At 37.1% G+C, this 12,933-nt stretch overlaps 1 protein-coding gene across 4 annotated transcripts in view; it reads left to right on the forward strand.

Annotated features, from left to right (window-relative positions):
- KLHL2 (kelch like family member 2) overlaps window positions 1-12,933 on the forward strand; it is a 124,189-nt gene that overhangs the window by 23,733 nt on the left and 87,523 nt on the right. For 3 of the 4 annotated variants that reach the window (XM_007471529.1, XM_007471532.1, XM_007471531.1), the window contains one exon: window positions 481-587. The exons of the other annotated variant lie outside the window; for it this stretch is intronic. In XM_007471529.1, coding sequence (XP_007471591.1) covers window positions 481-587 — 107 coding nt within the window. The remainder of the gene's footprint in view (window positions 1-480; window positions 588-12,933) is intronic. 4 annotated transcript variants of the gene reach the window in all.

Genomic DNA, 12,933 nt, shown 5'->3' on the forward strand with positions numbered 1-12,933 from the left:
GTGTAGTTGAATGTAATTTTACCTTTGCTTGATGACCCAGGACATTTTCTATGTCTGTATAGTTTTGATACTTTGACCCAATTTAGTTTTCTCCATGTGTTTTATTTTGTCTTTATCTTCGTGTCATACCACCATCTGCCACTTCTGCTGATGCAGTTCTTAATGCAAACAGCCTCCCCTTTTACACCCCATTAATGGTTTGCTGCCAGTAATTTTTATTAGGTTGAGAAATCAATAATCAAGTTTGAAAGATTTCTCTATTAAACAAAGGCAAGATTCTGAGTGAGGGCCAAGGCATGTTGGCCTATGTCATGATTGTTTTCTGTGTTCTTCATGTTTGGGTATCCTGTTTTTAAGGATGGAAATTTTTAGTTAGTCTTAACTTCAGAAAATTGGGCTTTTACTGTAAAATTTTTGCATAGGGTGTTCAATACACTTACTCTTGATATTAAAATTATTCTCTCCCTGTTTTGTAAACAGTCAGAATTTGCTGTGTGATGTCACGATTGTGGCTGAAGACATGGAAATCTCTGCTCACAGAGTGGTGCTGGCCGCCTGTAGTCCTTACTTTCACGCCATGTTTACAGGTATGAAATGTTTTAGTTATGGATGTTTATAAAATGTATACAGATCTGGGCTTTTCTTTCCATATTTTCTTTCCTTATTAACATTTTATTGTTATGAAGTTAGGCATTGTAATAGAAGAAAATGCTCTTGCTTTGTTTTAAATTACTCCTCATCTTTGTTTTTCATTCTTGTAATGGTGTTGTGTACATACATGTGTCCATTACATACATGTATATGTTATATACAAATAGGATTTTATGCTCAGTTTCCCCCCTTTACATTTATATTTGCATATATTGGCTAAGTTTGCCTTCTTGCCATTTATAACAGCCTTTGGCACTTTCTTATTTTGACAAAAGTAAATTGCTTTTACTGTTTCACATTTCTTCAAATGATTTTCACATTTGCCTCATCCAGTGTTTATAGTGAGCAAAGAGATGTTTATTTAATGCCTTTTGATTCAGAAATATAAGAAAATAGAGTGGATACTTAGGCAACTGTAAAAATACATAAAATGATTTTAATATTTCTGGCAAAAAAGCAATTTGTGCCTGCCATACTGGAAGCCTTTAAAAATATAGTTGATGTACAGTATTATGTTTCAGGAGCACTATATAACGGTTTGACATTTGTGTGCTTTATGAAATGATCACCACAATAAGTCCTTTAACCATCTGTCACCATATAAAGTTACTATAATATTATTGTCCTTATGCTGTATATTACATCCCCATGGCTTATTTACGTTACAACTGGAGGTTTGTATCACTTAACTATTCACCTAATTCTCCCACCCGACCCCATCCCCACCATACTCCCCTCTGTGAACCGTTTGTTCTCCCCATTTGTTCTCTGTATCTGTTGAGTCTGTTTTCATTTTATTTTATTTATTTATGTTTTTATTTCACATATGAAATCATTTGATATTTGTATTCTCTGTCTGACTTATTTCACTTAGCATGATACCCTCTAGGTCCATCCATGTTGTTGCAAATGGCAAGATTTCATTCTTTTTTAAGCCTATTAATATTCCATTGTATATATATATACCACATCTTCTTTATCCATTTATCTATCAATGGACACAGGTTGCTTCCATTTGTTGGCTATTGTAAATAATGCTGTGGTGAACATAGGGGTGCACATATCTTTCCAATTACTGTTTTTGTTTTCTTCAGAAGTGGAATTTCTGGATCATATGGTAGTTCTATTTTTAATTTTTTGAGGAACCTCCATACTGTTTTCCATAATGGTTGTACCAGTTTACAATCCCACAAACAGTACACAAGGGTTTCCTTTTCTTTACATCCTCACCAATATTTGTTATTTGTTATCTTCTTGAAAATAGCCATTCTGACAGGTATGAGGTAGTATCTCATTCTGGTTTTGATTTGCATTTCCCTGGCGATTAGTGATGCTGACTATCTTTTCACATGTCTGTTGGCCATCTGTATGTCTTCTTTGGAAAAATGTGTATACAAGTACTCCTCCCATTTTTCAATTTTTTTTTGTTGTTGAGTTGTGAATTCTTTGTATATTTTGGATAGAAACTCCTTATTGGGTAGTTCATTTGCAAATACCTCCTTCCATTTGGTAGGCTGCCTTTGTTGATGGTTTCCTTTGCTGTGCAAAACCTTTTTTTTTTTTTTTTTGCGGTACGTGGGCCTCTCACTGTTGTGGCCTCTCCCGTTGCGGAGCACAGGCTCCGGACGCACAGGCACAGTGACCATGGCTCACAGGCCCATCCGCTCCATGGCATGTGGGATCTTCCCGGACCGGGGCACGAACCCGTGTCCCCTGTATCGGCAGGCAGACTCTCAACCACTGCACTAACAGGGAAGCCCCAAAACATTTGTAGTTTCATGTAGTACCATTTGTTCATTTTTGCTTTTTTGCCCTTGGCTGAGGAGAAAGATCCAAAAAATATTGCTAAGACCATGCTGCCTATGTTTTCTTCTAGGACTTTTATGGTTTCAGGTCTTACATTTAAGTTTTTAATCCATTTTGAGTTTATTTTTGTGCATGGTGCTAGAAAGTAGTCCAGTTTGATTCTTTTGCATGTAGCTGTCCACTTTTCCCAGCATTGTTTATGAAGAGACTATCTGTTCCCCATTGCCTCCTTTGTTGGAGATTAATTGACCATATAAGTTTGGATTTATTTCCCTACTCTCTATTCTGTTACATTGATCTATGTATCTTTTTTGTGTGTGCCAGTACCAGACTGTTTTGATTACTGTAGCTTTGTAGTATAATTTGAAATCAGGGAGCATGATACCTCTAGCTTTGTTCTCCTTTCCCAAGATTGCTTTGGCTATTTGGGGTCTTTTGTGTTTCCATACAAATTTTAGAATTATTTGTTCTAGTTCTGTGAAAAATGTCATGGGTATTTTGATAGGGATTGCATTGAATCTGTAGATTACCTTAGGGTTTATGGTCATTTTAACAATATTAATTCTTCCAACCCATGAGCACAGTATATCTTTCCATTTGTTTGTGTCGTCTTCAGTTTCTTTCGTCAGTGTCTTATAGCTTTCAAAGTACAAGTTTTTTGCCTCTTTGGTTATATTTATTCATAGGTATTTTATTCTTTTTGATGAAATTGTTAATGAGATTGTTTAATTTCTCTTTCTGATAGTTTGTTATTAGTGTATAGAAACACAACAGATTTCTGTATTACATTTTTATCCTGGATCTTTACTGAATTCATTTATTAATTCTGATTTTTTTGGTAGCATCATTAGGATTTTCTATATATGGTATCATGTCCTCTGCAGACAGTGACAGTTTTACTTCTTCCTTTCCAATTTGGATTCCTTTTATTTATGTTTCTTCTCTGATTGCTGTGGCCAGGACTTCCAAAACTATGTTGAATAAAAGTGGTGAGAGTGGACATCCTTGTTTTGTTCCTGATCTTAGAGGAAATGCTCTCAGCTTTTCATCATTGAATATGATGTTAACTGTTGGCTTGTCATATATGGCCTCTATTATATTGAGGTAGGTCCCCTCTATGCCCGCTTTCTAGAGAGGTTTTATTATAAATGGATGTTGAATTTGATCAGTGGCTTTTTCTGCATCTATTGATATGATCATATCATTTTTATTCTTCAGTTTGTTAATGTGGTGTATCGCATTGATTGATTTGTGGATATTGAACCATCCTTGCATCCCTAGGATAAATTCCACTTGATATGGAATGATTCTTTTGATGTATTGTTGAATTCAGTTTGCTAATATTTTGAGAATGTTTGCATCTGTGCTCATCAATGATATTAGCCTGTAATTCTACTTTTTTGTGTTTTTGCCTGTTTTTTGTTAGGGTGATGCTGGCCTTATAGAGTGTGTTCCAGAGTTTTCCTTCATCTTCAATTTTTTGGAATAGTTTGAGAAAAATAGGTGTTAACTCTTTAAATGTTTGGTAGAATTCACCTACTGGTCCTGGACTTTTGTTTGTTGGTAGTTTTGTTTGTTGGTAGTTTTCTAAATTACTGATTCAATTTCATTACTGGTAACCAGTCTGTTCATATTTTCTGTTTCTTCCTGATTCAGCCTTGGGAGATTGTATGTTCCTAGGAATGTATCTATTGTAAATTGTTCATTTTGTTGACGTATAATTGTTTGAATTAATCTCTAATGATCCTATGTATTTCTGTGGTTTAATTTGTAATTTCTCTTTCATTTCTGGATTATTTATTGGGCCTTCTCTTTTTCTTATGAGTCTGGCTAAAGGTTTATTAATTTTGTGTATCTTTTCAAAGAACCAGCTCTTTCATCGATCTTTTCTGTTTTTTTAGTCTTTATTTCATTTATTTCTGCACTGATATTTATTATTTCTTTCCTTCTACTAACTTTAGGTTTTGTTTATTCTTCTTTTTCTGGTTCCTTCAGGTGTAAGTTTAGATTGTTTTGAGACTTTTGTTTCCTGAGGTATGATTGTATGGCTGTAAACTTTCCTCTTAGAACAGCTTTTGCTGTGTTCCATAGATTTTGTATTGTTGTGTTGTTGTGTTTGGATTGTGTTTCTTTTTCATTTGTCTCCAGATTTTTTTTAAATTTCCTTTTAATTTCTTCAGTGACCCATTGGTTGTTCAGTAGCATATTGTTTAGACTCCATGTGTTTGTGTTTTTTCATTTTTTTTCTTGTAGTTGATTTCTCTGCTCATACCATTGATATGATTTCAGTTATCTTAAATTTATTCAGAATTAGTTTGTGGCATGTGATCTGTCCTGAAGAATGTTCCATGTGCACTTGAAAAGTATGTGTATTCTGCTGCTTTAGGTTGAAATGTTCTATATATATCAATATTTATGAAATCTGTCTAGTCTAATGTGTCATTTAAGGCCATGTTTCCATATTGAATTTTTTTTCTGGATGATTTGTCCATAGATATAAATGCGGTGTTAAAGTCCCTTACTATTATTGTATTACTGTCAGTTTCTCCCTTTATGTTTACCTGTATTTGCTTAATGTATTTAGGTGCTCCTATGTTGGGTGCATATACATTTACAGTTGTTGTATCTGCTTCTTGGATTGATTCCTTGATCATTAAATGGTAATGTCCTTCTTTGTCTCTTGATAACATCTTTGTTTTAAAGTCTGTCTTGTCTATAGAGACACAGATGTAGAGAACAACATATGGACACCAAGGGGGGAAAGCGGGGGTGGGGGGTGGTGGTGGTGGGATGAATTGGGAGATTGGGATTGACATATATACATTAATATGTATAAAATAGATAACTAATAAGAACCAGCTGTATAAAAAAGTAAACTGAAATAAAATTAAAAAAAATAAAGTCTGTCTTGTCTGATGTACATTTGCTACCCCAGCTTTCTTTTCATTTGCATTTATGTGGAATTTTTTTCCATCCCTTCATTTTTAGTCTGTGTGTGTCTTTAGATAGGAAGTGAGTCTCCTATAGGTAGCATATAGATGGGTCTTGTTTTTTAATCCATTCAGCCACTCTGTCTTTTGATCAGAGCAGTTTGTTCATTTACATTTAAAGTAATTATTGATAAGTATGTACTTATTGCCATTTTGTTAATTGTTTTCTGGTCATTTTTATGGTTCTCTTTTGTTCCTTTTTTCTTTTGCTCTACTCTCTTGTGACTTGATGACTCTTTAGTGTTATGTTTGGACCTTTTTCTCTTTTTTTTTTTGTGTGTGTATACATCTATTAAAGGTTTTTGGTTTATTATTACCATAAGGTTCATATATAACAACCTATGTGTATACGTGATTATTTTAAGTCGAGGATCTCTCCAGTTCTAATGCATTGTAACAACCGTGTATTTTTACTTCCACCTCCCCATATTTAATGTTTTTGATGTCATATTTTACATCTTTTTGTTTTGTGTACTCCTTAATTATTTATTGTGGATGTAGATGATTTTACTACTTTTGACTTTTAACCTTCCTTCTATCTTTATAAGTTGTTGATCTATGACTTTTACTATATGTTTGCCTTTACCAGTGAGAATTTTCCTTTCCTAATTTTCATGTTTCTAGTTGTGGTCTTTTCTTTTTCACTTAGAGAGATTCCTTGAACATTTCTTGTAAAGCTGGTTTAGTTGTGCTGAACTTTTTAAGCTTTTGCTCGTCTGCAAAGCTCTTTCTCTGTCCTTCAAATCTGAATGAGAGTCTTGCAGATAGAGCATTTGTGGTGTACATTTTATCCTTTCATCACTTGAAATATATCATGGCTGTCCTCCTGGCCTGTTAAGTTTCTGCTGAAAAGTCAGTTGACAATCTGTGGGCATTCTCTTGCTGCTTTTAAGATTTTCTCTTTATCCTTAATTTTTGCCATTTTAATTATAATGTGTTGTGGTGTGGATCTCTTTCAATTCTTGTTGTTTGGGACTCTGTACTTCCTCTACCTGGATGTCTGTTTCCTTCCCTAGGTTAAGGAAGTTTTCACCAGCTATTTCTTCGAGTAAGTTCTCTGCCCTTTTCTCTCTTCTTCTGGTACCCCTATAATGTGAATGTTAGTATGCTTGATGTTGTCCCAGAGGTCTCTTAAACTACCCTCATTTTTTCAAATTCTTTTTTTTTTTCTGTTCATCTTGGGTGATTTCCACTAGTCTGTCTTCCAGATTACTATTCCACTTCTCTGTATCATCTAATATACTGTTCATTACTTCTAGGCTTTTTTTTTTTTTTTTTTTCTGGTTATTTTATCTTCGGGTCTGTTTGGGGCGTCTTTGTATTTTCTAACTACTTATCAGTTAAAATTCTCACTCTGTTCATCCAATTCTTCTGCCAAGTTTGTGGAGCATCTTAATGATCATTACCTAGAATTCTTTATCAGGTAGATTGCTTTTCTCCATTTCATTTAGTTCTTTTTCTGAGGTTTTCTCTTGTTCCTTTGTTTAGAACATATTTTGCTCTCTCATCATTTTGCCCAATTTTCTGTATTTATTTCTATGTATCAGGCCGGTTGGTTAAGTTTCTGGATCTTGGAGAGGTGGCCTTATGCAGTTTACATCCTGTGGGGCCCAGCAGCTCACTCCCCTCCTGTTCAGAGCTGTATGCTCTAGGGGTATCCCCTGTGTGGGCTGTGTGACCCCTTCTGTTGTGGTGGGAAGAGTACTGTGGGTGGTCTGGTAGGCAGGGCTGGCCCCTGGCCTGGTTGGCTGCCAGGCTGTGCCTTGCACAGTGGCTGTGGTCAGGCAGGGTGGGGTAGGCTTCCCATGTGGCTGTCTGCATGGTCTGGTTGGGGCACACAGCTGCTGCCAGCCCACTGGTGGGCAGGTAAGCCCCTGGCACTAATAGTCTATAGGGTGGACCCCAAAATGGCACTTGCTAGCACCAGTGTCCTTGTGGCAGAACGAGCTTCCCACAATGGCTGCCACCAGCATCAGTGACCCCAGGGTGAGCTCTTGCCTCTCTGGGAGGCTCTCTGAGATCAGAAGATAGGTCTGACCCAGGCTCCTTTCAAACTACTGCCTCTGTCCTGGCTCTCAGAGTATATGAGGTTTTGCACACACCCTTAACAGATGAGTCTCTATTTCCTACAGCCCTCTTGCTCTCATGTAGCCAAGCCCTTCTGGCCTTCAAAGCCGGATGTTCTGGGAGCTTGTCTTCTCGGCGTAGGATTCCTGGACTGAGGAGCCCAAGGTGGGGCTCAGAACCCTTGCTCTTTGGGGAAAATCTCTGTAATTATGATTATCATCTTGTTTGTGGGTTGCTGACCTGGGTGAGTGGGTCTTGACTAGGTCATGTCATTGCCCCTTCTATCCTTCTCATTGTGGCTCCTTTTCTATGTCTTTAGTTGTGGGAAATCTCGTCTAGTCTTCAGGTCATTCTCATTTATAGTTGCTCTGTGAGTTGTTGTAATTTGGTGTGCCTGTAGGAGCTGGTGAGCTCCAGGTCTTCCTACTCTGCCACCTGGCCACACCCTCCCTTAACCTCATTCTTAAAAAAACAAAATTTAAACATACAGTACTGTACAAGGATATGAAGTTATTATCTGTTCCAACAATGAGCTTATAATCTTAGGTTATTGGTAGGACAAATAAATACTTGTAAATACATATACAGTTATAGAAAAAAAAGCACAAATACAAATCTATTCATACTTTAGAAACTTAAATATATCCTGGGCCTAACATTTTGCTAAATACTTCAAGGAATACAAAACAATATTTGCGTGTCCCAGTCCAGGAGGGTCCCATGTGCTGTGGAGCATCTGGGCCCATGGGCCGTGGCCACTGGGCCTGCGCCTCCAGAGCCTGTGCTCCGCAGCGGGAGAGGCCACAGCAGTGAGAGGCCCGTGTACCGCAAAAAAAAAAAAAAAAAAAAAAAAAAAAAAAAAAAAAAAAAAAAAAAAAAAAAAAAAAATTAGCATACTTCCTGCCCCAGTAGTTTATTGTATCACTGGGGAAATGAGATGTGCACACTTTAAATACATAATAGTTTATGGAAGATCTGTATGTGCAAAGGAGTAATACAGATGCTGAGGACTGTGATGGGCAGCATTGAGAGAAGGGGATCTGACATTTCTTGAAACATAATGAATGTAAAGGTTTACACAGATGAAGAAAAGTGCAAAAAGCAATGTGGAGAGAATGGGCTTAGTGTTTGGGAGTAGAGAGCAGTCTGGAGGCACCTCACTCTTCAGCCTATTACATTCTGGCTGTTCTGAACTGAATTAAATAATCAAGGATTTAGGAAAGATAGTAGAGGGGCCATGAGCCAAGTTGGGCAAGTGATTTGGGGAGGGTGCCTTCAGCTGAGGCTGATTCAAAAAGTTGAAATGGGATTAGTCAAATTTTTATGTCGTGGATTCACTTCAGTCTTTTGGTTTACATCTTATTTATTACTCCTGGAGTCTTTTCTAAACAGAATCTCTAGTTTGCAAAAGGCATATTTGATCTGCATTGGCCTAATTTAGGAATTCACTAGTAAAGTGCTGTCCCTGTAAGTGGCCTTCCTTCAGGTGACACTGTTATTGCCACTTCCTTGTCAGAGTTACTGGATCTTTGGGATCATTAATCACTTCATCAGTCTGGGCTTCAGTTTCCTCTTCTGAAAAATGGGTATGATAATATTTACTTCCTAGGATTCTTATAAAGATTAAGTGAGATCATGTATGTTAGCCCTTTATTTGGCACATAGGAAATGTTCAATTAATGTTGGCAGTAATTATCATGATTATCATTATTATTTTTTACCCTCAATTCCTAAATGTCTTTATATTGTAAGAATATAAGATTGAAAACGTCTTACACACAGACTTTTTTTGATAAATGTTTTATTTTCCAGTTACAAAATGTAGTGATTAACTTAAAATTACAAGATCAGGGTTAGTTTCCTTTCCCTTCAAAAGATGATACTTAGAGTCTGCAGACTCCCTGAGCCTCCGACATCCAGAGACGTGGATGCTGGAGATGGGAGATCTCATTATGTCTCTATTCTTCTCTGTTTACTTAAGAATCTGAACTATATTTCAGCTTCCCTCTTTTCTTTCTTTTCTCTTTTTTTTTTTTTTTTGCCTAATGGTTCTCACCTCTTCATGTTTCCGCTAACATGCAATTTCTGAATAAGTGAGTTTTGCTTAATGATGGAAATGAGGCCCTGAAGATGTCTTGATTCTATAAGTATTCCTAAGTATGTATCTCAGTTAACTGGTGGGTGGGTCCTTGCAGTTCAGCCTGTTTCTGCCTGAGAATACTTGGTCAAATCTTAGATTGCTAGGTGCTAAAGTAGATACAAAATAGGAATTCTGTGTTAATTTCTGACACATATAAAATGTGAATTGAGTACCTCAATTGTGATTTTTTTTACAACTTTATTGAGGCATATTTTATATTGTAGTGTTCAGTGATTTTTAGTAAATTTACTGAGTAGTACTTCCGTCACCATAAATCAACTTTAGAACATTTTTGTTCCCACATAATAATTTTGAGGTTCATCCCTGTCGTAGTATGTATCATCAGTCTGTTCCTTTTTATTGCTAAGTAGATTCCATTGTATGAAAATGGCACATTTTGACTATTCATTTACCAGCTGATGGACATTTATGTTGTTTCCAACTTTTGGCTATTAAGAGTAATGCTGGGGACTTCCTTGGTGGCGCAGTGGTTAAGAATCCACCTGCCAATGAAGGGACATGTGTTTGATCCCTGGTCCGGAAGATCCCACATGCCGCGGAGCAGCTAAGCCTGTGAGCCACAACTACTGAGCCTGTGCTCTAGTGCCTGCAAGCCACAACTACTGAGCCTGCGCACCACAGCTACGGAAGCCTGCGTACCTGGAGCCCGTGCTCTGCAACAAGAGAAGCCACTGTAGTGAGAAGCCCGCACACTGCAACGAAGAGTAGCCCCTGCTTGCCACAACTAGAGAAAGCTCACGTGCAACAACGAAGACCCAACACAGCCAAAAATGAAATAAAAATTAAAATAAAGAATAATGCTGCTATGAATTCATGTGCAGTTCTTTGTGTGAACAGATGTCTCATGGTGGTAGATACCTATGTGTGGAATTCCTGGGTCATATGGTAAATTTATATTTAACTTTTAAAAAATTGCTATGCTATTTCCCCAAGTGGCTGCATCATTTTGTATTCCTGTTATGTATGACTATTCCCCTTTCTCTATATCCTTGCCAACACTTGTTGCTATCTTTTTTTTTTTTTCAATTGTGGTCATTCTAATGGGTGTGAAATGGCATCTCTTATAGTTTTAATTTGCACTTCCCTAAATGACTAATGATGTAGAGCATCTTTTCATTTGCTTATTAGTAAGCTAGACTTTTATGGTTCTTCAGCAATGGATGCTATTTACCTTACTGGCAATCTTTGTTCATTTTCTTCTTTTGAATCCACTAAATAGTCAGCAGTTTGGCAGAGATTAGATTAGATTTTTTACCTAAAGAAGACATGAAAATCTGGTCTAGGTGGTTTAGTGTACATATATTCATTTAAGATTTGCTAGACTGTGAGACCATTGTTTATCTGTTTTCCTGGTCTGAAGTCCTATTATATTTATATTATCTGTCATAAAAAATATGGTGAGGCCCACAAGTAGACCTTGGCATGCTTCCACCCCATCACACACCGTGATGTTTGTGTACTCTGGCTCAATGATCAGCAGTAAGCAGAAGTGTCTGCAGTGGCACAGGGCTGCCTTGTACTCCTCTTGTTGCCTGTGACTCACCTATTAGGAAATGGGGACTCTACAGATATTCTTTTTGGCCCTTGTTTTTCATCTCCCCTAAACTGTACATGAATTTTTCATTCAAATTATATCACCTAAAAAAGAATTCTGTTACTCATTGTAGTTCCAAGTATTTGGGTAGAAGAACGGAGATGAAAAGTAATTTTGTGATGTAGTCACAGGTTTTTCTTTTGTGAAACACGGGCCAATTTAGATCAAGGCCAGGTTGTTTAACTGTTACTTGAGAAAGAATAAATCAAATTGCATTCTTGTGTTTTTATTTATTTATTTTATCATCCTTGTTTGGTTTCGTTTGGTTTGTTTTTTTTTTTGGCCATGCCACGCGGCATGCGGGATCTTAGTTACCCTACCAGGGATCGAACCCATGCCCCCTGCAAAGAAAGCATGGTCCCTTAACCATGGACCTCCCGGGAAGTCCTGAGTTCTTGTGTTTTTAAATTACTTGTTTTGTGTACAAATGTGGCATTTAAAATGCCGTTTTTCTTAACAAATATATTTGAGACTTCTGTAGTGCCACAGGCTATAAAATATCTGAAATCTAGTGAGAAATACTGTATTTTTATTTTCACTCTTCTTTTTTGGGGGTGCTTTTTGATCATTTCTTTTGTCACATTGAACATGATTTAGTAAGGTAAATTAGAATAGGAAAAGATAGATTATCATTTGAATGGTTAAGATGTGAGATATTTTAAAAGTTGTGTGCATGTTGTATTTGTCTAAGATTTGTGCTTTCCTTCATGAAGGAGTACTCATTGAGCATCTTCTGTGTGCTAGGTGTTATCCTAGGCTTTGGGGAGAGGAGGAATGGTTAGAGAGGAAACATAAAGAAAAGGTAATTTCTTATATCGCTGACTGCTGTGAAGAACATTAAATAGGGCATTGCACATAAAGTGCATATAACTTTAGTCTGCATATAACAGAAAACTCCCCTTAAGCTGGTTTAAGTAGCAAGGAAATATATTCTTTCATAACTGGAAAATAGGCTGGACACCAGGTATGATCGGATCATCAGGGATCCTCTTCCTTCTGTCTCGCCACCCGGCTGTCCTCACTAAAACTTTTATCCTATGGTTGCTTCCCCCATGAATGCAAGATGCCTACGAGAGTGGACCCAACATCTCAAGGAAGGAAAGGGGTTGTCTCTTTCCTATTTTTCTTTTAGGAACTGGGAGACCTGTTCAAGAAGTTACTCAAACTAGAGCCAAACTGGCGGGGTAATGTAGTTACCATGTTTGCCTTAGATTAGTTGTAGAATTGGTGAATTATGTACCATGCCACCATAGCCAGTGCCTGGCAGGGGCATTCGGGTCATCTTGCCAGAATGAAGATACCATCGTGTCAGTAGCTTCTTTGTAACCTGAGACTAATAATGAGCAAAAGGGCAACAATGATTGGAGTAGGTGACAAGTATAACTTGAAGAGTAATGGAATAAAATTTATTTATTAAATGTGGCTGTAAACTTGTCATTCAATTCTTAGGGTTTCAACATAGTATAAAGTGTACTGTATTATATTATTATTTTTTCAATTTATGTGCTGAGCAATAACAAATTAGAGTCACATGAGTTTTTAATTGATCCTAGGGTTTGCCCTCTTAAACCTATTCACTTTTTTTTTTTTTTTTTTTTTCCCGGTACGCGGGCTTCTCACTGCTGTGGCCTCTCCCGCTGCGGAGCACAGGCTCCGGACGCGCA

The sequence above is a fragment of the Lipotes vexillifer genome, unplaced genomic scaffold, assembly GCF_000442215.2.
Source record: "Lipotes vexillifer unplaced genomic scaffold, Lipotes_vexillifer_v1.1 scaffold1208, whole genome shotgun sequence".
NCBI classification, from domain to species: Eukaryota; Metazoa; Chordata; class Mammalia; order Artiodactyla; family Lipotidae; genus Lipotes; species Lipotes vexillifer.